This window comes from Solea senegalensis, linkage group LG6, assembly GCF_019176455.1.
Source record: "Solea senegalensis isolate Sse05_10M linkage group LG6, IFAPA_SoseM_1, whole genome shotgun sequence".
NCBI classification, from domain to species: Eukaryota; Metazoa; Chordata; class Actinopteri; order Pleuronectiformes; family Soleidae; genus Solea; species Solea senegalensis.
In genome coordinates, this window is record NC_058026.1 from 19,333,315 (window position 1) to 19,359,964 (window position 26,650).

At 44.4% G+C, this 26,650-nt stretch overlaps 1 protein-coding gene across 2 annotated transcripts in view; it reads right to left on the reverse strand.

Annotated features, from left to right (window-relative positions):
• Nucleotides 1–1,113: 1,113 nt before the first annotated feature.
• LOC122771069 (protocadherin-18-like) overlaps nucleotides 1,114–26,650 on the reverse strand; it is a 132,595-nt gene continuing 107,058 nt past the window's right edge. The window contains exons 4-7 of one of the 2 annotated variants that reach the window (XM_044028383.1): nucleotides 6,081–8,673; nucleotides 5,296–5,384; nucleotides 4,479–4,651; nucleotides 1,114–2,794 (exon numbers count right to left, since the gene is read on the reverse strand). In XM_044028383.1, the coding sequence (XP_043884318.1) occupies nucleotides 1,956–2,794; nucleotides 4,479–4,651; nucleotides 5,296–5,384; nucleotides 6,081–8,573 (3,594 nt within the window). In that variant the 5' untranslated portion in view covers nucleotides 8,574–8,673 and the 3' untranslated portion in view covers nucleotides 1,114–1,955. Of the gene's footprint in view, nucleotides 2,795–4,478; nucleotides 4,652–5,295; nucleotides 5,385–6,080; nucleotides 9,580–26,650 lie in introns of those variants that run through there. The other variant, XM_044028384.1, reaches the window with a different exon arrangement.

Consider the following 26,650-nt stretch of genomic DNA (forward strand, 5'->3'; position numbering starts at 1 on the left):
AACGGCAAGCATGATAACATTTCCCCTCATTTTCCAATTTCCAAGTCCACAGCTAAATAAAGATATGACAGTGGTTAATGTCATACTACCTTTCACAGCAACACTTCTGACTCACTTTAGCAGGAAAAGACCAACGCAAAACACACAAACTAAAGCAAACGCTACTATCAATCATTTAGTTACACCTGGCATGAGCTGTTTATTGTCAACAAGCACGTTTTAAAATCATCCCATGTGCAATACCATCCTGTATCTACAAGAGATGCATTCGTCGTAATTCCACATTAACTCTATCTGGTGTACAAAAAGCTAAATAAGCATTTAGCATGCTTTAGTTTCCGTCACTCACACACACACAGCCCCTGCCTGTTGTTTGTTGAGGCTTAGCCTCTTTAATGATGAAGACAAATGAGCTCATTACCTGGTGTTTGTGTGTAGAGTAAGTGTGGATTTGTTTTCACATGTAGCCTTCATGCACCTGCCAGTCTACGGTAACTTCTCATAAGTGTGTGTGGCCTTGTTTTCAACGAAAGCTCTGCCTTGGGGCGGGTTAATTGCTGTGGAATGTTTCGTCCTTCGGACACAGCACAGTAAAATCTACATTCATTTGACTGTGTGTGTGTGTGTTCTTGTTTGTGGCTGTGCTGGAGATTGCTCTCCCCGTGGTCACCAGCACGGTGAGTGCAGGGAGGGACTCCCTTCCCACTTTCTGTACAATTGTGCCACAGGGCTGGTTTACACTATCATGGTACTGATGCCTCATCATGTGCAGCTATTATCAGATGCTGCTCATTTTCCACGCATATTTTTAGCCTGATGCTTTCATGGATGAGAGCGATGGGGAGACTGAAACTAAATTAATGCCTAAATGCAGTTTTAATCTAAAAAGAACACTTGGGAATAAATTAATAACTAATGGTATGTGTATTAGCTGAATAATGCATGTAAAATTAGGTTTAATGAAGAATGTGGAGGGCTTTCCTTCAGCGTATGGATGCAGTGCTGCAGTTTTAATGCTGGACATTAGGGGGTGCTAAGAGACAAGGGGGGCAATTGGAAGCACGAGAGGAGGAAAACATGAGAAATAAAATTACTGAAATCTTTCAGACACAGTTATGGATCCCTTCACTTTATTTACCATTCCACTGGTCACAATGTTACCATACAAAACCAAATTCCAACATGGAACTGCATTGGAATGTGATATTATTAATACGCACACACACACACACATTCAATAACAAAATTAAATACAGTTGTTTTATCAAATAACAGGGCAGAGGAGAGGAGACACATTGGGTGATATTAAGACATGCAGTGACAAATATAAAAAATAGACGTTTCTTTTCTTTTTCTGTACAAACATACATGGACACATATAAATATATAGAAGTAGAAAAAGGTGTATTTTTAAAATACAAAGGTCAAATTGTACAGTTACATTCCATAATAACAAAACAGGAGACATAGCACAATATTCAAGTGAGTTTTGTCTTTTTCCACAGACACTGTACAGTACTGTACATTGTAAATGCAAAAAATTTGATCACACGGCCGTTGTTGGTTTCCTCCCTGTGGAGTCTGTTCATGCTGCTGTAAACATTACAAATACAGACAGGGTGGAGTTTTGTAGACGGACTTCCATTTCAAATCCGGGGGACTAATGGCGACGGGACGATCTGTTCCCGCAGCACTCGCTTTGATTCCACTAGGTCACCTCGGTCACGACTTCAGTGCCATGTTTTATTTCTCTCTGCAAGTCTCTCAGCACAGAGCAGCAAAGATGATATTTGGTCAAACGAATGAGACAAGCATTACAGTGAACAAGAAACAGTCAATCGTATGGTTCTTATGTATATTATTTAGGTGGACAAGTACAACAGGTGTTTGCCAGAAGGTGTTGAAATGTTCCTCCATCACACAGCAAAAACTGTGGCTCCTTCATCTGTTCCTCTCTAGTTCTGTCTGACGTCCTGCAGTAGTTTGTTGATCTCGTGCACCAGCTCACTAGCGTCCATGCCGGCCTCGTGGCGGCTCTCGCTGCGCTTCCCACTTTGGTGGCCCTGATGAAAGACGCCGTCAAAGTCATCTTCCTCATAATTCTCTGGGATTTCCTCCATGGCTGGTAGCCATTTCAGGTGAGGTGGCTGCCCAGTAGTGGAGGTGTTAGTGGAGGTTGAACATGAAGAGGCAGCCGAGGGAGAATTGGAAATGTGGTTGTTGCCTACAGATCCACTACTAGGGTTTAGATAGTGGGTACTCGCCGCCCACGCAGCCACACCCGGAGGATAAGCAGGACCTTTCCCACCTGGCAACAACCCTCTGCGGTTGTCCTGAGGAACGGCGTTGTTACTATGGTTACCGGCAACATTGCCGCAACGTCCGCTTCCCCTCTCAGTGGTTGACGAGGATGAGGGTGGGCTCGTTTCATTGCACTCTGTGTACGAGTCCATATTAGGGGGGAGGAGCCGCTGGAACACAGAGTTCATCTCTGTGAGGAGGGAGCCAGCCCCTCCTCCAGCTGCACATGCGTCATTTCCTCCTCCGGCGACATCCCCGCCAGCCCCGCCCTCTTCGCTCCCAGATTCCTTACCAAAAGTAGAGAAGCTCTTGCGGTTCTCCGAGTCAACCGAGGACTGGTCGTCATCGAGCTGTGGCTGCTGGGTGGACTCCTCGCCCGGGATGTACATGTTGTTACGGTAGTCAGAGGAGGAAGCGGGCGAGGAGAGGGGGGGCATCCAGCACTGGTCTGAGTGACCCAGGACGCGACATTCATCCGTGCATAGTCTCGTAGCTGAAGAAAAGTAGATCACAGAGACTGTCAGGAGCACGTCCAGCCACAGAGAACACCTTTAACAATACAACTGACTTGGAACATGGAATTACTGCAAAACAACTTAAAGTCAGGTGTGCAAAACTCCTCAGGTTTTTAAAAAAAAATAAAAATAAAAATGTTTGTTGCTGTCAATACACTTGAATAATACAAGGTATAAATCCTGTGGTGAAGCAGTGTTATAAAACAAATACAATGCTCAGCAGGTAATGAGACACCTTTTTTTTTTTACAGTCAAGGAAACAAGGGTTGGGATGCTGTTGAGTCTGTCGATCCATGCCCTGTTAGAATGCTTCATGCACAATGCCTGTTTAATATTTCATAGGACAGTGCATCAGCTTGTTATTAATATCAAAATCCCAGCTGAGCCTGGTAGTAGATAGTTGTTTTTCCTCTTGATCTCTTCATATTCCTGCTTAGAGGAGTTTTCTGGTATTTACAGAGAACAGCATGTATACCCCAGTACTGGCCAAATATGTAGACAACCACAGGAACTAGACAGGTAAGTAAATAACTGCAGCATCCCATTCAATGGCATCACAGGCAGATGTTAATGTAATATTTGCCTGCTCTGCGCAGCATGAGCACACCTCCAAAATATGCAGCCGAGGCAGAGATTTGCTTGTTTAACGCTTTCATCATATTTAGCATGAATACCCACGTTTTCCGCATCTAAATAGAAAAATCTAAACAAATTAAGCCTTTTGGAGAGAAATGGGGATAATCCTCCCTCCTGGCCCATTATCTCCTTCCCCTCCCCTTTTACTTCATATTAGCATAAAAGATAGAGGAAGGGAAGGGGGAAGGGGAGGGGTGCAACACCTCTAAGTCTTTCTGAAAGAGAAAAAAGAAAAACCTCCATGTCTAACAACCCTCCCTTTATCCATCTCTATAAAGATAGAGAATGCATTAACAAGTACAAGAAAGAGAGGGAGAGGGAGACAGAGAGAGGGAGAGAGGGAGAAATGCTGAGGAGCTTTTGGGCACATAGGATAGAGCGAGGGACAGTGAGTGAACAAGAGTGAGAGAGGGAGAGAAAATAACATCATTCTAAAAGCAATTACTATGAATTCTCCTCAGTTCAGACATGAAAGCGCACCACTGTCACTCAAAAAAAGGGAGAAAGAAAAGAAAAAGAAGGACGAAAAAACAGCACCCTGAGACACATACTGATGAGTGACAGGCAACTCATCTCTGCTCCAGGGAGGATTTTACAGACACCACTCTATCTAAGGGCCAGATAACACACACACACACACAAACCACACACACACACACAGTAACACAAACAGTCAAACACACTGTAACCTCTCTCTATGTGATAACAAGTGTGGAAATGAGGGCTGTGTGGAAGAATGGGGCTGAGTACAATGGGGATTGTGTTGGCAACCGGGCGAACGCAGTGGCTGTATAGGCAGGTGTACAGATAAATAATGGAGCTCAGGTCTGACGCTGTCCACGGTGCTGAAACGTGTCAGGCAGGAGGCACAGCACATGAAAGGTACTCAGTGTAGGGTAATTCTAGCGGGTTGGATAGCTGAGTGTGAGGCAAAAACACCAAGTCAGGGTGTGGAAACAAAAGGAAAACTAAAAGTTACTTTCAGAGGTCACTGTCAGGTGACCGTTGGTTTCCAAAGAAGCTCACCTGGGTGGAGTCGATGATGCATTTCAAGGTGTATCAGGTCAGAAAAGCCCTCCCCCAGCAGCAGTCTGTCCACGGGGGATTCCCTCCCCATGTCACAGTCACTGTCCCCCGCCTCGCTGTCCCCACGGCCACTGTCCTTCAGGCTGAACTTGTCCATATCTTGTAATGCATACCTGCAGAGAAACATATAAGTAAAAACAAGATTAAAAAGACCGCTCACTGCTGAAAACAGGCTTGCAAATTCACATTCTGCAAATTTATAGCTGTGCGCCTTCTGTTTCGGTTGACAGAATCAATATCTCCTTATAGAGAAGACTAATGACACATAAATCCATCATATAAAAATTGAAGATGGAATCTTTCAAATCCCAAGACCAGGCTTTGCCCATAAATCCTGCATGCAGGTAGATCCTATCAATAAATCTATCACAACAGCCACTACTGGCATCAATAAATCTATCATGTGGAGATCATAAGAGGAAAATTATGATGAAAGTCGTAATGGATGCACACTTCACAGCCCCGAACCAATTTTTTCAGAAAGAGTACTGAGAAAATTGTTGTGACATTCAGACAAATGAGCTGCATATTATTTTTGAACTGAATGGCATTGGTATGATAACAACTGGTATATGAAAGAAAAACAAAAATAAAAACATTAACACACCATCGAACCATGATCTACACGTAACTGACAAAACTTTACAAGAGGCCGTTGGGACATGTAGTAAACAATGAAACACAAGTGGTTTAAAAAGTAAACAAAAGGTAAAGTTTTTTGGGGGGGAGGGTTGCGTGGGGAGATGGGGTAAATTACCTGTAGCTGCGGGAGTATTTGTTGCCACGGAAACTGGGTCTGGGCTGGTACTGGCCCTGATGAAGCATGGACAGAAGCTGTGAGACTTGCTACATCCAAAATAACAAAACAAACAAAATAAAATGAAAAAAAAAACAAAAAGGGGATGAATAACAGATGGGAAATTGGGGGGAGGGGGGGTAAAAAAAAAGAAAGGAAGAGAGAGACAACACAAAAGACAAAATAATGGATGAGTAAACACAAAATGGATGATGGAGAGGCTGCTGAAAATGGATGAGACAAAATGGATGACGTTATAACCAAAAAAAAAAGTATAGATGGGGGTTGGGGGGGTGTGAGTCTAGATGAATATGGAGACATATGACTGAGGGGTGAGTTGTGGTTATGGTGGCGGTTGTGGTGACAGGGTGTAAACAAGGTAAAGACAGAGACACATCTGTAATCATCAGCAGTTTTAATGAGTCAGTTTGAACTGCAGGGCAGCGTTGATTAAGTCACTGTCACACATGGAGATGAGTTAATTTGTTCAAACGGAGACAGCTGTGTGAGGATGAGAGGGCTGGTGTGTGTGTGTGTGTGTGTGTGTGTGTGTGTGTGTGTGAGTGAGAGAGAGAAAGAGAGGGGGAGAGAGAGAGAGAGAAACTAAGACTACAGGGAGGGAGAAAATTTGAAATGGGGCCGAGGGACTACATTTGAAATTTCTGAGAGCAATTTACTCTCTCTCTCTCTCTCTCTCTCTCTCTCTCTCCCTCTCTGTGTATTAGAGACTGTGTGAATCTGCTCACCTCTACTGGTGGAGTTGCGTGTGCCAGCTCCAGGGCAAAGCTCTCGGGGATGTGATTGGACGAGATGGTCACCAGGCTGTTCAGGGATTGGCGGCTGTGATGGTTCTGCCTGCTGCCTATCTGTGCCCGTTCCATTGGGGGGGTGGCCGAGGGCGAGCGGTGATGAGCTCTGATTGGCAGGGTCCCGTTCACCGTGGGAACCAGGGTGATATCACCTTTGTGGATTTGGCGTGAAGGCTTCTTTGGGTGGTGCTGGTGGGTTGACTCGGCCACTCTGCAGTTGTAGGAGTTCCTGGTGTCTTTCTTCTCACGGTTGCAGCGGGCAGCAAACACCACCATGATAACCAGAAGCAAGGCACAAATAGCCCCCAGGGAGATGATGATAATCAGCGATACATCGAGTGAAGACTCCCCCTGGTCCATGACTTGGACGTGGTTCTCCATGTTCTCATAAAGGGTGATTTTCAGAACTGCCTTAGCACTGAGGCTCTCGCTTCCCTGATCTCTGACCATGATGGTCAGCTCCGCGGTCTCCTGGGGGAAGTTCTCCAGGCTGATGTTGGCGAGGATTTCACAGGTTCTTGGGTTGATGAGAAAGAAACCCTGCTCATTGCCACTGACAATGGAGCAGATGAGCTCAGCGTTAACACCTGTGTCTCTATCAGTCGCCCTGACCGCTGTTACCAGATGCCCTGCCTCTGTGAACTTTAATGCCGGCACATCAGCAGTGAAGTTCCACAGCTGGGGAACCACAATGACTGGGGGGTTGTCGTTCTCATCCAAGATGTTCAGAATGACGGTAGTGTTACTCATCAGTGGTGGCTTTCCAGCATCTTTGGCTTGCACAACGAAGGAGATGCGGCTGACGTCCTCACGGTCAAACGTGCGTAGTGCGTAGATGGCGCCATTGGAAGGATCGATGGTGACGTAGGTGGAGATGGAGCTCCCATGAACAGAGTTTTCCAAGATGGAGTAGCTCACCTGTCCATTGGTGTCCAGGTCAGGGTCAGTGGCAATGATAGAGGACAGATATGCTCCAGGAGCATTGTTCTCAGATTTAAAGATCTCATATCGCCCTTTCTCAAAACGTGGTGCATTGTCATTCTCATCAGTCACATGCACAGTGAAATGTTTAATGGTAGAGAGACTGGGAGTCCCCTGGTCCTCCGCCACCACTGTCAAACTGAACTCTGACCTTTTCTCTCTGTCCAGAGACACATTGGTCAAAATCATATAATTGTTCTCATACGTCCTTTGCAGCTTGAAATAGCCCTGACCATGAAGTTTGCACTCTACCTCTCCATTCAACCCAGAGTCCAAGTCCTCCACTCTGACCAGAGCTACGAACGTGTCCAAAGGAGAAGCCTCAGAGATGTAAGCTGCATCACCATTCCCCTGAGAGGACATGAGGGTGATGCTAATGTCTGGTTTGTTGTCGTTCACATCTACCACTTTGACCAGGATCTTACAGTGAGCAGGCATCGAGTTCGGCCCCATGTCCTGCGCTTGCACGTCAATGTCATAGGAATTCGTGGCTTCATAGTCCACACGCCTGATGAGGGTCAGGTGACCGCTGTCGGAGTTAATTTTGAAAGTCTCCATTATTTTAGGAGACACGTGACTGCTGAAGGAGTACACTATTTTGGCATTGGTGCCCTCATCCAAGTCAGTGGCGTTCATGTCAATGAGCAGAGTGCCAACAGGTGAATTTTCAGGAAGATTTATAACATATGACGATTTGTCAAAAACTGGGCTGTTGTCGTTTGAGTCAGCGACACTGATTTTGAGGAGGGTCGAGCCCGTTCTCGGGGGAACGCCCCTGTCAGAGGCCGTGTACTGAAGTTCATAACTGGAGCGCACCTCGCGGTCCAACTCCCTGAGCACCACCAGCTCTGCGTATTTGGCCCCGTCAGTCCTGGACTGGACGTCGACCTTAAAGAAGTTGTTGGGCTCTAAGGCGTACGTGTAGAGTGAGTTCTCCCCGACGTCGGGATCCGTAGCGCTGTCCAGGGGAATGCGCGCTCCCACGGCCGCGCTCTCGGAGATCTCAATGGGGATTACTGCGCGGGCGAACTGGGGTGCGTTGTCGTTGATGTCCAACACTTCCACCTCGACATGAAACAGTTGCAGGTGCTCAGTGGGGAGTGTCAGCACGTCGAATTGAATAGAGCAGTTGAGGTTCTTCTCGCAGAGTTTCTCGCGGTCGATTTTGGTCCTGATGCTGATTTCTCCGTCCTGCTCGCGCACCACGAGGAAAGACGAGCTCCCTCTTTGCATCGCTCTGAAACGGAGCGACACCGAGCTGGGAAGTTTGGCCAGAATATCCGCGACATCATCTCTCAAACGGGCGATCACTGTGCCGACCTTCTGCTCCTCAAAAACCTGATATTTCAGTGTCTTACCGGTGACGAGTTGTGTTGCCAGTGTCCAAATCACCAGAAGTTTCCACATTCTTGTCGCAAAGAAGAGTCCGCTCATTTTTCCTGGTCGCATTTCTGTGGAAGCCCCCCAAAAAAAGTGGTCCAAAAACGAAAATCCCAGTTTTAACTTAGAAAATGCTCTCCTCTCCCAGTCAGCAGCTGCATTGCTTTCTCTGCGGAGCGATGAGGGAAAACAATGTTGAAAAAAATGATTGTTAAATACAGGACCGTTCAAGTAGCACTATTTTCCCACAAAAGCATCCGATTTTGTTTCTATCCTTCGTCTTTTTTGATTCGAAAACGTTGCGCAAATCTAGTGTGAGCGAGAAACAGCTGAGAGCAACTGAAATATGTGCGCTCCTCTCCTTCTCCAGGCTGCGTCTGCTCTGTGCGCCGTGCGCTCTCGTGCGCTCCCTCTCTCCGTTTGAGGTGTCTCCGCGCACAGACTTGCCCAGAAATAACCCGCCCCAAACCAACTGGTTGTACATGAGCCACGTCCCACTTTTTCACATCCCGGGAAAGACAAACGCTTTCTTAAATCAAAAGCTGGCTGGTGGCCACTCAAGAGGAGAGGAGAAGGGAGGCGCAAGAGGGGAGGAAAAAGAGAAAGTGGGGGGTAAGAAAACCCGCCCTGTGGGGTTCACTTTCTCCACTGTCAGAATGAACGACCATGCCGCTACAATGAACAGGGAAGAAGATAAACTGGAGGAGAGAGAAGAAAAAAAAAAGCATTAATTCTTACCCTGACGCGTTTCATTGCTGTAAACTCACAGGAAGGTTTACGACTTTCTCGCTTCGGGTCTGTTCTCCCCAGACAGCGTGGCGACGAAAAAAAGAGAGTCTAAATTCTCATTAGACAAGACAAAAGATATAGTCACCACAATAACCGCCGCCTCCCTTTAAAGTCTTGATATGCAATCTTTTAATATAGCATTTAACTCCGCTCAGCCACAAGCAGATGTCACCACTCACTTCTGCTTTGGTATCAGTGCGTAAACGTGCAGCACGAGCCTCTACTGTATCTCGTCATTTCACTATTTGAAGTAGCAGCTGTACATATATATACATATATACAACAAGTCTGCATATATATATATATATATATATATATATATATATATATATATATATATATATATATATATATATACTTCTATATGCATCTCTCCTCTGTGGTGGCTGTCTATGGGTGAGAGTAAGCCTGGATATAAGCTGTGTGGAGAATCGCGTTGAAAGGGAGCCGGGCTCTAATGAATGCCTTTAAAGAGTTGGTCACGCAGAGGAACAGCTCCGTCCCCGCGTGCACAAATCTGTTGAACATCACTTCAAAACTCTCCACAGGATGTTGTTTTGATCACGAGCGTCGAGTCCAAAAACTCAGCGGCTTGGGTGATGCATTTTTTTTAGTCCCATAAAAATACAGTGTGTGTGTGTGTGTGTGTGTGTGTGTGAGAGAGAGAGAGACACTGAGTAAGAGTGTGAGAGAGATCTGAGATTTAACGAATGTGCACAACTGGGACCGTGCGTTTTTGCAGACCATCTGGCGCGGTTTGTTTGGCACCGGGACCCGGCGATAACAGCCGACCAACAAGTCTGCAGCGGAGCCCCGAACCCCACAAAGCTGAGGAAATGAGTTGTCATGGGGGATTGAAGAGAACACGAGCAGCTTTTCTAAAGCCATTCACGCGTTTTCGCGCAGAGAGAGAGAGAGAGAGATAGAGAGAGAAAGCGCTCAACTATTGGGATCTGCAGTATATGCTTCTATAGAAAAAGGTCTCTTTAAAAGCCATATACATTTAAATCAAATAATATAACAGAAGCTGGAGTGTGTGAAATCTACAGACATTCAAAATCCAACTCTCCCCCAAAAACGCCTCTCAACTGCGCATCCTCACCAACCCCTCAAATAAAATATTACTCCTGAGAACCATAATTAACCTTTAGAAATAGATACAGACTCTGCACAAAGAAATAATAATTTCCCACCAGCTGCTGCCCACTGTCTGGGTGAGAAGAGTCATACAAGCCGATGATTTAACAATTCTAACCAGATTATTCAGTGTGGCTTGTAACACATGGCATCTGTGCATATTCCAAAGCTCCACGAGCATTTTCCCCGAAAACAATAGTTGGCTAAATATTCCAAACGTGCGCGAACACCAAGCGAGGCTCTCCTTTTGAACCTTAAGACATAAATTGGCGGAAACCCTTTATTCCCCAATCCCAGCGTCTATTCATGGCCTGAGCCATGTATGCAAAATGTTTGCATTCGCCCCTCTTTTGCACAGTTTTCACCACAGTGCGCTTGGTATTTAAACAGGTTTGATACGGGCCCGGCATTTCCATAGCTCCAAACGCTCACAATGCAGTAATGCAATTACTCCCTGCGTCCCAGAGAAGCTAATCACATTTGGAGAACAAAGTCAGCTCCGGAGTTTATGGAAGAAGGGAGCAAAAGAAAGAGACAGGGGTGAGGGTGTGTGTGGGGTGCGCTGCGGCTGGGGTCTTAAACACTGCGCAGAATAAAACAATTAATGTATAGAGGGGGTATGATCTCAGTAAAAAAAAGCAGATGGAGACTTAATACATTTAGGCACGCTACATAACCAGAGGAGCCGAACAAACATGGTTCTTGTAAAGCTTAAGATCATCAATAATTGAGCGGGAACTATTGGTCTGCTTATGCAGCAGGTGCACGAGACACCATGTCTCTTTAAATTGGATTTAGTAAGTTTTTTTTTTTTTGTTTAACTTCTGCTGCTTCCAGCTCACTGAAGATTTTTGTTTTTGGTCTGGTCTGGTCTGATGTGCGCTGAGATGCATGCACATCAGACAGATCAGCACAAGCACAGCAGCAGCTCTGGAGCCTGCACGCGCGCAGCCCCATGCAGCCTTGCCTCGCAGCCATAAAGTGATAAGTGTGAATTAAACGTCTGTCACGAACTTTCATTGCAAATCCTTTGTAGATTACACACACACACACACACACACACACTCAGACTTGTCTATAGTTGTAATATACTGCATTGCCCAGCCCTTTACTCTAACACTTTACACTCACCAGCTCAAGTACATGATGGTGAGTGTTAGACTCTGACCAAAGCAAGCTCAATTCAAACCCTAATCCTAAAACCAAGTCTTAATCCTCAAAAGACCTTTCAAGTTGGGATGATCTTCAACAAAATGTTGTAAGCTACTCACAAACATAATAAACACATGTACACACACACACACACAGCTATTCCTTATGTTATTAGCCTTAAACCATACCTCTCCTCCAACCTTAACCAGACCCTCAGAAATAAGGTTCTGTCAGGCTTTGGTCCCTAAAGTCGTGGACTATCAGTGTTTATACCAGAAAAGTCCCATAAAGAACAACAACAAGCAAGCGCACGCGCACGCGCGCGCGCGTCAAGAGGAATGTGTATGCGCGTGTGTACGTGCGCGCGTGTGCAATACTTCTGCTGCTGCTGCTGCTGGTGGTGGTTTGGTTGTAAAGGCACGCGAGCATCTGTCGCCTCGTCTGCCCGCTCATTGTCACTTATTCAATTAGCAGCGATTTGGTGGATCCCATGGAGGGGAGGAGCAGGACCACAGAGAATGAGAATGAGAGTTTGCTTTCACTGCTGCTGCTGCTGGAGGGAGAAGTTGATGCCTCCCCCTACACACACACACACACACACACACACACAGTACCACCCCATCACAGCAATGATTGTTATTCATCCAAGTCTCTTCTTCTCTCCCCCAACCCCTTTCCCCGCTTTCATTATAGGGGTCCATAGAGCTTTATTACTTTATGACTCGTTGGTCACCATTGTCTGTGTGTATATCTGTGCGAGCAGACAAGAAAGAGTGCACTGCCTTGTTCCTGCTCACAGTGCATGCGGTGATCACACTCTTGAGCGCAGCATATTGCAAGCGATGTCAACAGTTGGGCGACAAATTTACAGCCCCGGCAGAACTATGGGGCACAGAAAGAATGTGTCTGGTCACCTTTAAAGTGGACGCATTGCTGCATTGCTCCCTGACAGTCCCCTCAGTCCTGCACCCACTGAAAAGAACAGGCTGTTATTAGCTTTTTTACAGACCTTACACTGACTTACGTGGTGGGAGAGGTGTATAAAATATTCATACTTTTCCTCAGCAATACTTGTATAAAATGTCATTTCAGCTCTGGCATGGATATACCATAGTGTATGGTTGACCAATGCATTTCTATTCTATTCCGCTCTTTTTCTATTCTTGAATTCCGTGGTGACTGGGAGTTTGTGATGTGTCAGTGCTTCACTTTGAGCCTTGACAGTTAAATTTCCCCCAACAGAACTGCCCTTTTTCTGTGTTGTCAAATCCAGAGGCAAACTGGAATTCAATTTTATTTTATTTTATTTCATTCTTTACTATTCTGTTCGCGTTTGGGACGGTGTTTGTTGGCTGACATGAGGGTGCAGTTTTGGTGTCTAATCATCCAGTCATTCTTTCCTTGGCCTCGTTCTCCCTGTGTGATTCATACCTTGCTGACTCTGTGAGTGTGCGCGCACACACACACACACACACACACACTTTATCTGACTGAATGGCACTGACAGCGAGGTGCTTTGCTCTCACCAAGACATGGCACGGAGAAACACAAAAGCTTCACAACTAATCAGCACCACAGCACTCAGGACTGCACCACTCTGTTGCTTTTACTCTCCGTCTCCATGTAAGACTCAGCCTCACATCTAATAGAACTCGTAACTGAATTTACTCCCCGGTCCTTGATCAAGGCAATTCCATCCGTCATATACTGTATGATCAGTAGTTCCATATAAGTGCCAACATTTCAGTCATAATCCGGTTGGTTGTGATCTCTGTCCTTTTTTGTGGACCTTTTTTTTTTTGGTTTTTGAAAACAAGTACGCAGCAGAGTAATTGCTTGGGATTTAGAAAAGTAGTGAAAGTCAGATGGTACGGGTAACCTCATTGCACTCACCACTGGCTGACTTGAGCATTTTGCTGTTGGTTTTTTAAAGCTTTTAATGACTGTCATATCTGAACTCCTCCATTTGTATTTCTCATCCCACGAGGTCAACTTAGCAGCTGCCCTTAGATGTGCCTAAAAACCTAGGGTGATTAAGCCTTTTCTATACCTGCCCACGAGTTATGGAATGACTCACGCCTTCAAATTAAATTTGGCCTCACCATCAAACATTTTAAATCACTTGCATAAACCGACCTCTTATTTCTGGCCTTCCCTGGGCTCAGAAAGTCAGGGTGCAGTCCCTGGATCAGACCCAATCATTCTTAATGTACCTTTTGTTGGAAAGCGAGTCAAAACACTACAAAGAGAGTACACATTGATAAATATAAATGAAAAATGACCACAAAGAGACATGCAGTGATCAAAAGGAGAAGAAATACACCTGGCGAGAGAAAGAATAGTTGCAAAAAGGAGTCCTGTGATGACCACACAAAGACATGATCAAATCCAATTTCCAAAAAGAGAAAAATAAAACATCCAAAAATAAGCAAAACAACTACATCTAAAAGCAAAATAACCAAAAAACAAATCCACCTCTAGTTTACGTATTCACAGCACAAAACGTGAAAAGCCTATTTTCTAAAAGTGCGACTGAAACTCGATAGGTGACACAGAAATCAGCATATCTGACAAATCTCTCTCCATCCTGTCATCTGATGTAATTCCATGATTCCTTGTGTGGGGATTTATTTTTTTATTTCTTTATTTTTTAAACTGATTTGCATTAAGTGAAAATTTCATGATTAATTTCGTCTTTATTCAGTGTCAATACATTTGTCAACTCATCGGGACACTGTCTAATACCAGCAGATGTGTCGACGGGAGACGATGAAATCATTCACTCTTTAACAAATAGTTCTATTCAATAGACAAGGGAGCTGTTTTATATGTATATAAAACAGCTCTCTTGTCCTGTTGACATCTATATATATGTATATATATATATATATATATATGCACTGTATAGACACTTTTTATGTACTGTATTGGCTATTAATTAAGGAGCAGGATACTCTAGAGTCCTCAGCTTCATATAATTTGTCCATTACTTTGCAAGAGTCACCTTGAATTAATGAAGGAAGCAGAGTTAAGTCTCATTAGTATAAAAGGGGAAATGGTTACACACAAGACACATCCTCCAGTCCTAGTGTTCATGCACAAGTGTGTACCTTCTTGTGTGAGTATGCGTGTGTGTGTGATTGACATGTTGTTGATTTGTTGGGGGCTGTCTCTTCCCCCGATACGATGTCTGCCCCCAGCCGATGACTGACAGCTAATCTGTGGGCCACAGATTAGTGTTTTAGAAAGAGAGCTCTCCCAGAGATGTGTCGCATCCGAACAGAATTGGTCCCATTTTGTGCCACGTCTTTGACAAAACATGTGTGTCAGGCCGGTAATGAGGACAGGCCGAGCTTTGTTCGCGAGAAGACGGCCATCATCTCAGTTTACTGTTTTGTGGCTGCTGCTTTGTGAGCGTGTCACCCAACATGTGTGATCTGTATCACAACAATCAACACTACCAAAAGCTGTGAGCAAATTACTTTTTATAGACAAAAGTTTGTCTTTTAAACAGTGTGTGTTGTGTGTTTTGTTTTTTTTTTTGTCTATGAAGAAACTCGTAATGAGCTTGAAGTCATGTGCGTGTTGCTGCAGACACAGTCAAAGTAGCCTTTGCGGTCGTGTTTGAATTAGGAAATGTTAGCTTGTAAGCAAGAGTGTTTTAAGGAGGTAGAACAAATAGAGGCTACAGCCGCAGAGCGCAGAGTCTAATTCAAACCAGAGATCCCAGGAACACACACACACACACACACACACACACACAAACTTATAAAAACAACATAACTAGCTCCAGAAACATGCTGGCACACAGAAAACTTTGATGGGTGTGGATTCATGTAGGAGAAACCAGGCACAAGGAAAGTGCTGCAGCCTGGTTCTGTGTGACACAAAGCTCCCGTTGTTTCCCAATGTTCACAAATCCTAACAACTTGGATTGATTAGGGGTTAGAGTATGAGCAGTAATAACACAGACCCAAACTGAGGCTGCTCTGTTTCAAGCCCAGACATCCATAAAACCAGCCTCTTTCTCTCTGTGTGTATGTTAGTGTGTGTGTTAGCGGGCATGTGCACGCGTGCACACGCGAGGCGATTTTCTGGCAGAGGTTAGGACCTCACTACAGTGTTACATGTTTAAGTGTCCCCCGGTGACCCACTTCCTGGGGTTGCACCAGATTTATGGTTCTTGAGGTTCTTGAGAGCTGGCAGCTGTGGAATGGAGGAATGGATGTGGAGGGGCATGATAAAGAGGAATGGAAAGGGGTTTTGGGGAGCGAGGGAAAGAAGGAGGAGAGGGATGATGAAGTGGCAGGAGCGTGGAAAGGTGGAGGCTATCTGAAATATGTTGGGGCTTGATAAAAGCCTGGATGAGAGGAGGGAAGTGTGGAGAAGTGGAAGGGAGAAATGAGGAAGGGTCAAGGAGTGTAGAAGTTTGGAAAGTAGCAGTTCAAAGAGAGGGAGGAGTAAAAAGAAAATGGTGGTGGGATTATTAGAGGGAATACAGAATTAGATGTGGGGGGGAAACAAAGGACAAATTGAAAGAAGAGAAATGGAAGGATGTGTGGGAGGGGAGGGCGTATGGGGGAGCATGCAAGCAGAAAGGGAGATGGAGTCTTCTTCGGCTTACCCTCTGGCCTCTCAGATGTTCCTGATTAAAAACTTTTTCCACTCCCATTCACACACTCCACTTCTCACCTTTGCTTAATGAAACACGACTCGAGATTGATTTGTGACAGCCTTGAAAGTGCTGAGTTCCGTCAAAGTGTGTGTGCTTTTAGGCATGGCTTCTGTGGGTGTATTGTTTAGTATATCCATTAGCTACACACCCTCCCGGCCGCACCTGAGCTCCCGCTGATTTAGTTTATAGTGGAGGCGAAAAAAAAAAAAGACCTCTGCAAAGGTTATACAAAGTAGGGAGATAAAGTGGATTTAGACAATCATTGCTCTGCCGGAGTGCTTTTGGGATTTGCGTTGCGTTTTTACAAACGTGAAACAAATTGACCGCATATTTCACAAGCTGTTGGACCCTGCGGAGGAATGCTTAACACGGCGTTTCAAGTTCATGCAGGGGGATTTGGGACAGAATCCAAACAGCGAACAGCAAATGTTCAATCAGCTCAGCAGGCAGCGAGTTGCAGCGGGGAGGAACACAGAGGGGAGGAACGCTCACGACGGACGACCTGGAAAGACCGAGAGGGAAAGAAATTTGACAAAATAGGGACGAGTTGACATGGGGAATGGTGGACGGGAGCCCTGTCAGGAAGTGTCTTCAAATGTAGGCCACAGTAAATCTGGAAGTTCCTTTAGTAGGGGGTTTTAGGTGGAAGCAACTACAACATAGCCTGTTCATCACTATGCATCCAACATCACTTTGAGAGTCAAGCATACATGACTCTCAAAGGCAGTCATTGAATCACTGTAGCTGTTAATGTAAGTGGTTTGTAACAGTTTGTATTTATATACACTCAAAGCTGCTCTACACTACAGTTCACTCACAACTTTCATACAGCGCATCAATGTGCCGCTCTTTCTCTGTCGCTCATCTTTCATACCCATTCACAGGGCACAGCCGTCAGGAGCAACCTGACTTAAGAGTCTTGCCCAAGGACACATCGGCAAATAGACAAATCGGAACCCGGGAATCAAACTCACCTTCAAGTTGAAAAACAACTCGCTCTACCACTGATCTGCCATAGACTGTTTTTTTTTTAACACGTTATTGTTTTAGAAGTAATTAAGACGTTGAATAGGTTCATTGGGGTAGTACATAGCCAATATTGAATGGGTACTGCAGCAATTTTTGTTTGATTTGAACAATGGATAAAATGAGGTGAAGCTGAAACTGATAGTAAATGATGGAACGCAGCATTTTGGAGAGGGGGTTAGCCGATTCTGTGGTCTGGCACAGACCGGTGGTTACTGCCACTAGGGGCGCTAGAGACACTGGTCGCACAGTGGTCATGACCAGTTACTCTGTGGCATGGACCAGCTGGTCTCTGGCACGGGACAGTGGTCCCAACCACTAGGGGCGCCAAAGATACTGGTCCTGACCAGCTCCTCAGTGATGTGTCCTGTGGTATTGTCTCCCCTGTCCTACAGAATGTTGATAAATGAACAAAGTAAATGATGGAACGCAACATTTTGCTCACAACTGAGGGTCGAGATGCTGTTGATAAGAAACAAAGGGGAGGTGGATAACTGGGGTGTAGTTTCCATAGATGTTTTTCCATTAATAAGCTCTAATGTCAGGGTAGTGTGGACTACACTGCAGCAGGATGTATGTTTTCAAATGAAAACTGTGCAGGATGGATATAGCAGTAGACAACTTATCCTCTTGTTCCTTTGACAAGGCGGGTTTAATATGGATTTGATTTTATAAATATAAATATATATATATATCTATTATACTCTCTTTTTACTATATTAATATCTGATCCCTGTCAATCACACACACCAAGATATGAAAGCCCTTATCCAAAGATAGTCCTTTAAAAAGATGTAATTTACACACTCAGCTAGATCATCCGCACTGATTAACCTGCACAGCAATTACTTTCAATCTGTTTGAAATAATAGTTTGATGGGGTGAAAGAGAAGGAGTGGAAGATGAATTGAATGACAAAAAATATAGAATTTTATTAGCAAAAGTGATCAGTGGCATAGCAGAAAACCTAATGAACTGTAAAGGGGGGATTAATTTATTCACTAACTGTAGAACTGCTGAAGAAAAATGTAAATTGAGTCATTAAAATTCATTTGTATTCTGCTTTTTAAACTTCTTCACAGCCGACAGGGTGGTGGAAAAGGAAACGAACATCACTCTCACAAATCATCAGACAAGTCTTGTCAAGTCTGCAACACTTCCAGGCTGCTATTATTATTGACTCCTCACAGCTAACAAGCGATTAATTCATATCAGAGCTTTTATTCCTGTGCCAAATAAACAGCACATGGCATCTCTTGTGGATTTACTTCAACAAAATCTGATACAAAAAGGAGGAGAGGGGGGAGAAAAAAAACCCAGCACAAAAAATAAAACCATGTTGCTAAAGTGCAAAGTGTTGCTCCCAGGGGCCTCATCACAGGCAAGAGAGGAGAGGAGCGAGACGGCTCCAAGAGTGAAGGCACGGCACAAACACACAAGGTAAGGTTATCCACAGTCCCACTTACAGCAGAAATCTAAATAAACACAAGCTCATTTAGTTGATTATCACACCCTCTAAATTTCTCTCTTTTTATTTCCAATGCTCACTAAACCAGCATCCATCATAATTAGCCAAATTAATTCCCACACGCACCACATCATCATCAACACCATGCTTTTGTTCACGCTTGATTACTTTTATATATAGCGATGGCTACCCCGCATTTAACATCTCTCTCCCACACATTCCCCCTCAGTGAGCACACGAGGCAGCCTCGGAAACGCTGATGGCTTTCATCTGTAATACCAACAAAATAGGACACAGTCTGCCAGTGTGCTAATCAATAACCATTATCGCAACTTCTCACCTGCTTCCAGCCTTGTTCAACGCCTGCTCAGCGTCTGGTGATTTATTTTAAGGAGACGCAACATAATGACTAATAAGACTGAGAGACAGAAAGTGGAAACACAACAACGTGGCAGCAATTTGTACACACAACCTGAGGGACAGTGTGGGACCCTGCATTGTCTCCATGCCTCCACCCCAGGCCCACAAATGTCCACTAACTGTCAAAACTATCCGCTGGCCTCCAGGCGAGGAGTGTACTTGGTGTTTTTAATGGCACCAAGTGAGTTACGTCTATACAGAGTAGTGATTAACGTTAAATCAGTTGTAATTTCAGCACCCGCAGGTGCATTTAAGTAAAGAGTGTAATGTAAACTGTGAGTGAGTCGGATGGAGCCCTTCTGGCTTCAAACGCAGTCGAGAATCATGAACTACTCCACCTCGGAATGTGAAAAGCTTGGTGAAACAATTTTTTTAATTCTTCTTAATTCTGTAGTATGCCCATTTAAATATCAACAAATGTCCATTGCCTTAAAACTAGAGTCAAATGAGTTCAGACTGTTCTCTGAGCGGTGTGTTTTGATCACAACACTCCAACGCGGCGCACTGGAAGTGGTTCATTTTTGGTCCAGAAAGATGGAGACAAGACCAACACTGTGCTAGTAAACAGGCTGAAGTATGACGGAAAACACAAAGCAGCTCCCACAAAACGCTTCAGAAGTGAATTCAGCTGCTCCAAAACCCTGCTCCTTCAACAGTTTGCGCTTCTTGCCCTTGCCCGCCTCTGCATTTCTGCTGCACAAGCACACTAACGCTTCCTCAGTCAGTGCTGAACGTATTGCTGGACAGAGCATGTTTTCAACAAATAAAACATTGACATTTTCAGTTCACAGAGACCAAATAAAAAAAAAAAGACATCTTCAATTTGAATGGTACCCTTGCCTATAGATAATAATAATAAAAAAAAAGAGCATTGACATTAAATAAAAAATAAACACTCACAAGTCCGGCTAGATGTTCCAGCCCCCTCAAGACCTTCATGTGGAGGATGAAGGAAGGTTGAAGACAAGGTAAAACAACAACAACAACCTAGTCCTTCCCACACAAAATGTGCAAGGATGCATCCTCAGTACAGCATAAGTACCCACAATCCTTTGCAAAAGCACGTTTTGCAGGGGCAGAACCTTCTCACTGACATAAAACGTGCCGGCCTGTTGCATTTCAGTGTTTTTGAGAATGCTATAGGGAGCTTTGACTGGTCTCTGTAGGACCAGGCATGGAAGGATGTGCTCTTCTCAGGATGGATCCTGAATATCAGAGTGAGGGGTGGTTAATCAGGAAAACATCAGGGCAGAAAGACACACAGGGAAGAGAAAGTGCAACATTAAAAAAAGGAAGTGAGATAAGATAACATGCGACACGTGGAAGGAACTACAAAGTATAAACAACCAAGTGAATCACACAAACACTGAAATATAAAGCCAAACACAACACAAATCAAGGCAAGTCATTCTGATGCAAAATCCCAACTGAAAATAAAGCAGCAAAACAGAAAGTTTCCGCACTTCACACTATGTTTTTACTTTTAATAAATGCAAAGGACAATACATAAAGCCAGCACTTTTTATTTTAAAACATGATGCGACATATGCGATTAAAGGGCAATGATGTATACATCAAACAGTGCGGCTAGATGTGTAATGATTTGGTTTTTAATGTCATTTATTGCCATGGGTGTCCTAGATTCCATTATTCTTAATACCCCTGTCCATTATTCTCAACACTTACATTACAATAGTAATATTAGTAAGTGCAAAGTCAACGTGACCTAGCCACAGGAGAAACTCAGCACGGTGGAATAGATTGGGACTTTTCTCTAGAAATTACGATAATAATACAAAAATAATAGCCTTCAAAATGAGTTCTGTCCATCCCCGATGTGCGACACAGCTGTCCCAGGCTGTGATAGCTCTTCCTTTTTAGACAGACCCTTTCAGAAGTCTCCAGGACACAATGTCACTGTCATTGTAAATACGTCAGGCCTGACGCTGGAGAAGGGATTTGACAGAGTGACTCATTAGCAAGTTGAGTGGAAAGAGCCACGTACTGTAAAGAAACACAGCGAACGGTATTTGTTTTGCTGTTTTCCCCCCAAAGCGCAGTGCTGACAGTATATAGTAACAGACAAAATAGGAACAACGCCTGTGGTACTTCAAATGGTACCTGAGTTCCTGTTCGTCTTGCTGATGTTGTATCTGAGCGCTGCTGTCTTCCCCACAATTTCCCCTCCTCTCTATCACCATCGCTATCGCTTCCTCTTGTTGTGTCAGTCCTTCTCCTGCCACTTCTTCCTTTGGTCTCATTTTCACTTCATCATTTCAGGCTATCCCCGATTGTTTCCTCCCTCATTCTCTTACACTCGCTCGTTTTTAGTTGCCAATTCTCTCGTCTGCTGAAAAGGTGAGCATGTGTTCCGCCAGTCTACTGTGTGTCTGGCACTTTCCAATTAGCTTGTATACCTGCTTCTGGCTGTGAAGGAGATAAGATGGGGCTGATAGCGCGGGGCTACTGTTATCTCTGTTTTCCTCCTGTCTCACACACAAACAGACATATACTTTCACACACTCGAGCGCACACCGCCGAGCTGCATGAGCATGTACGCTCGAGGGCCTGGGCGCTGGCTTCCAGGGCTACAGGGCTACAGATGCATCGGGGCAGATAGCCACAGTGGGCTAACAAGGGGTGGACAAGCGTTGTAATGAATGCATCGGCGTCCGGGACACGTTGTCAACTTTGTGTGGCGGAATTCAGCGTATTTACCTCAGAGTGCTTCCTGTCGCCATTTTGCAATTGTGTACGTTTTGAGTGTTTGCCACAACAAATAGCCCCAGCGTCCCCCGACACACACACTTTTGTGCTCGTGCGAGAATGCACACGGGGTCACATTTGAGAGTGTGTGTGTATATGTTTGGATGTTTGCTGGTGGCAGGGTGGTGGGATGTGTGATGACCCCACGACCTGCCCAGACTGTTGAATAATAAAAGGCTATTCAGACAGTCACTGGGTGACAGCATGAAAGGAGCAGCCACAGAGAGGGAACGAAGGGAAAGAGCGAGGGAGGGGGTAGGGAGGTAGGGCAGACATGGCTGTCTTTGTGGGAGGTAAGGGACGCTCATTATTTCTCTCAGGCTCCACTCCCTCTCTCTCTCCTGATACCACGTAATCTCTCTCTCTCTCTCTCTCTCTAAGTTTCCTCTGCTTTTCTTGTTTTGCATCTCCTTTCTCTGAGTCCATCTCCCTCTCTCTGCGTCTCCTCAGACGTGTCTCGCTCTTTGAGTCGATCCGTTTGTTGTCAACTCAAGTTTCATTTTCTCCACGGTTCCCTATTTATTATTTCATCCCCCCTCCCACTGACCCCCTTCCGTCTTTTCTTTTTGTCTTAACACAGCCGTCCTTCTCTTTGCTCCCTTCCCCGCTCCTTTCCATCTAATCTACTTACTCACGAACAACCTCTCATGGCTTATTTCTTTATTCCCTGCCATTTTCTCCAACACTATCCCTTTTTTTTATATCTCTCGCTCTCGCAGCTCCTCCCTCTCTGTCTCATTAGTGATGCTGTCTACTAAGCAGGTGATTAGCCTGTTTCAGCTCTAATTAAAACACAGAAAGGGAACTAAATGAGAGCTGTGATTTGTGTGCTTGTGTACGTGTGTGTGTGTGCGTGCATACATTTGTGCGTCCTATCTTTACACTGTGTTTAAGTCCACAGTTACAGATTGCTGAACCGTCGGCAGCTCCACTGCCACATGAAAGTGCTTGTCCAGAGCTTCTGATAGATGCTGCACATAAGTAAAAGTGGATTTCTCTCACGGGGGTGATTGTTTTATTACATGTCAGAGGGAGGGGAAGCAATGACAGATGTAAGAGAGTGTGACAGAAACACTATGGGGACAGAATATGTATGTCTGTCTGTCAGCCTAACAAGTGTTTGTTATAAAAAAAAAAGAAAAAATTAACGTCCAACCCATCCCTTTCATAATTTATTTCCCCCATTTTCTTTTCACTTCACTTATTTTGAAAATGCATGAGAATGATTAAGTTATTAATCACAAAATGTGCACATTTTTGCAGGGTTAAATACTGTAGTATTACATCTGAATCCCTGCAGTGTGTTTGTAAAGGAATGGAAGTGATCTAAAGTTTATCGAGCAGTTTCTTTTTTGCTCATTACCCATTGCCATTCACATTGGAGTTTTTGAGTGGTGGGAACTTGTCAAATGCCTCTATAATGCATGTGTGGTTTTTACCTGCTCCAATTGGCATCGGTGGGAAGACAAGATCCGGGTGAGCTTCTTCATTTTCTTCTCTGTGGTGAGGGGATACGTGAATGAAAAATGTATACAATAGCGTTCAAATGGTAGTTTTGGTAACTGTATGCCCCTCAAAGGATGTTATCCATCCACAAGCAATACAGATAATATTATTTAACTATATGTCTTTCCATTTCAAAGGACGTTTAACACTATTGACCTTCTGAAACAACCTGCCTGCGATTTAAAATGACCACACAAAGTAGCCTCTTTGTTTATTAATATGCTTTTTAGAGCATTCGCAGCTCACTTGACCTTCTGTCACTCTTTTATGCAGCTACACTCGTGTTCTCCTTTAATGTTATGTCACCAAATGTCTATGTTTCAGCTGCTAAAATCATTGAGGCTTTTCATTCTGGTAGATTTGTGCTTTTACGGTGCCAAGGTATTAATGCCAAGGGAGAGAGAGAGGGAAAGAAAGAAAGATGAGGTTCTCACAATCCGACTTCTGATCATATCAGGCCTGACTGAAGTAGGGCATAAAGCTCATCCCATTGAGGACATAGACATGTTAGGACACACAAACACTTTCTTTTCTGGCAGGTACATGGGTTGCAGGCAGTTTTTCTTAGATTATCTGAAGAGAACAAAACAAAAACCGAGTTTTACAGTCGTCTGTGGTTTGCAGACAAACGTCATTTGTCAATTTCAAGTTAATGAGCTACAGGTTATACCGACCTGTTATCATGCCTTTATTGATGCTTTGCATTTGATTTCAAACTCTGCAAATGAGGAATTAATTAGTGTGACAGCTAAATTCCACTTTTCATGAACAACTCAGTGAACTGTTTTGATCCATTTTAATTCCCTTAGTATTTTAATTTACTGTAACCTTCATAAACTGTGCTTTAAGTTGCGCTGTAGCAGCATTTTGTTTCAATTACTTTTCCCCATCCCTTCAAAAGAAACAACTTGTTATTTCTTCACTGCTATGCATGTGGAATGTTGGGGTTGTTTTACATCACTATGACAACCACAAGCTGTAAGCTGTTGTTGTCATCGTTTGCAGGACCTAAACTGCACATAGTTAATATACCAGTCTCAATTTACAGGTGTTTGTGAGGCTGAAAAAAGGTCCTTTGTGGTCTCAAGTGATGTCACTAGATGTGGGTTCCTGCCACCCAGGGTGAAATTGTCCATAGTTTCAAGAAAACTATCTTCAAGACAATACCTCTGTATCCCACTCTTTATAGAGTAAACGCTAAGCCAACGCAGTTCTCTAGCTGCATTTGCATTGGCAGTCTATTGTAAAGAAAGAAAGAAAAGACATACATCTTGCTGTGTTCTCAGCGCTCAATTGCTAAAGCGCTAAATTGGTAAACATGCAACTTTCCAATGCATTTTACTGCGACTGGGAATGACCAAGTTTCTAAATTTAACCGTCAATACTGACACTCCTGGTGCTGGAAATTGTCGCAATGGCAATGACATATATGACGACGATGATGGAATTGTTGTCATAACAACAGATCCAGTTTGGTGATGGAGACGGATCTGCATTGCTCAACACTCCATCAAGTGTGTCCCCATTGTGTTGCAATCATGGCCTCCTCTCATTACTCTTCATTGAGCCAATGAATTTGATGGCGGAAGAAAAGGTGGAAAGTCCCCTCCCTCTCCATTGTGTCAAAAAAAAAAATCAATTTCATCTATTGGACCCTGCCCCATGGCTGCCTGCTTAGTCTTCTTTTAATGCAAAGCACACACACATACATACAAACCTCCCTGACACCTCTTTAGCCCTCTTTTGTTAGCCCTTCATTGCCCATGCCATATGGCAAATGAGAAGGATCCACAGTGTGTGTGTGTGCGAGTGTGTGTGTGTGTGTCAGTAGACTATGGGGTCAGAGGGGGGTTATAGGAGACTGACCCGCTGACAAAGACTCCCCACTCCATCAGCGATCTCCATGAATACATGAGGACAAGCTGAGCTGAATGGGAGAGCAGAAGCCATGGAGAAGTTGGTGGCTGTAGGAGGAGAGAGGGTTTTGGGGAGGGGGGGGGATGTGTGTGTGTGTGTGCTGGTGTTTGAGACGACGGGGCATTAGCAAGATGGATGCTAGTCGGGATTAAGAGAGAGGAGAAATGAAAGAGACAGGGGTAGATGGAGAAAAGGTGGAGTGGGGCTGTGATTAAAATGAGAGTTGAAGAGAAAGCACATGAGAAGTAGGAGGAAAAAATAAGTGTGCTCCCAAAGGCTTTTGGACTGAATGTCGTGTGCATGCATGTCTGTGTGTGTGTGTGTGTGTGTGTGTGTGTGTGAGTTTGAGTGAGTGAGTTACCTGCTGTGTGCTGTGTGTTTGCAGGGGATAAGAGGTGATCCCAGTGGCACGGGGATCTACAATAGGCCAGCAGGTCCCTCTCTGTGTGATGACAAGGCTCTCAGGGTCCTATGTGAGTGTCTGTGTGTGTGCGTGCATGTATGAGTGTGTGTCTCCCAGCAGGCTGTTCTCTATAGGAACACCGGTCTATGGGAGCGGAGAGATTGTCATTAACCACATCTGACAGACAAAGCAGGGAGCACACAGTGAGGTAGCAGGTCAGGAGGTGTTACGAACTGTCCTCTTATTGCTTCTGAAGTTTCCACGTGTGTGTGTGTTTGTGTGTGCTGCTATTGCTTAAAACAACCATAGACTCTATAAAAGAAATTAAAAAGTGAAGCCTATAGGAAAGAAGTAGGTGTTAGCTACCCCAGGGCAACTTCACTGGTTGCAAACACTCACTCACAATAGAAGTCTCGATTGGAAAAGGAGTCTACTTTTCACACAATCTGTGACATCCGTAAACATGTTCTTGACAAGTTAATGGACTCAGTTGCCAGTTTCAGGTCTCCGCCAATAGAATTGGATGACAGTTTTGTAAATGATATTCCCATTTAGAAAAGAAACAGGTGTTAAAGCACAGTGCATTTGAGTGTATTTGCAGCTAACACTGCCCAAAATGTGCACTCCCAGCTTCAACATTTCGCCAGTCAGTTTGTTTCGCAAGATTATGTCCAGTTTCATATGCGGTCTATCGTCTCAATCACCAGCTCTAGATTTTCTGCAATAGAATCGAAATCCTCATTTCATAGATAGTAAAGCAATGGCACATATGTGATTGACACATACTCCTCTCCAAACGTCCAGTTTCAAAAACTGACAAGGTAGCCGTTAAAATCACAAACCTCCAACATGGGGGTTTGTTTCGCACCTGGAAGACTATATCTATT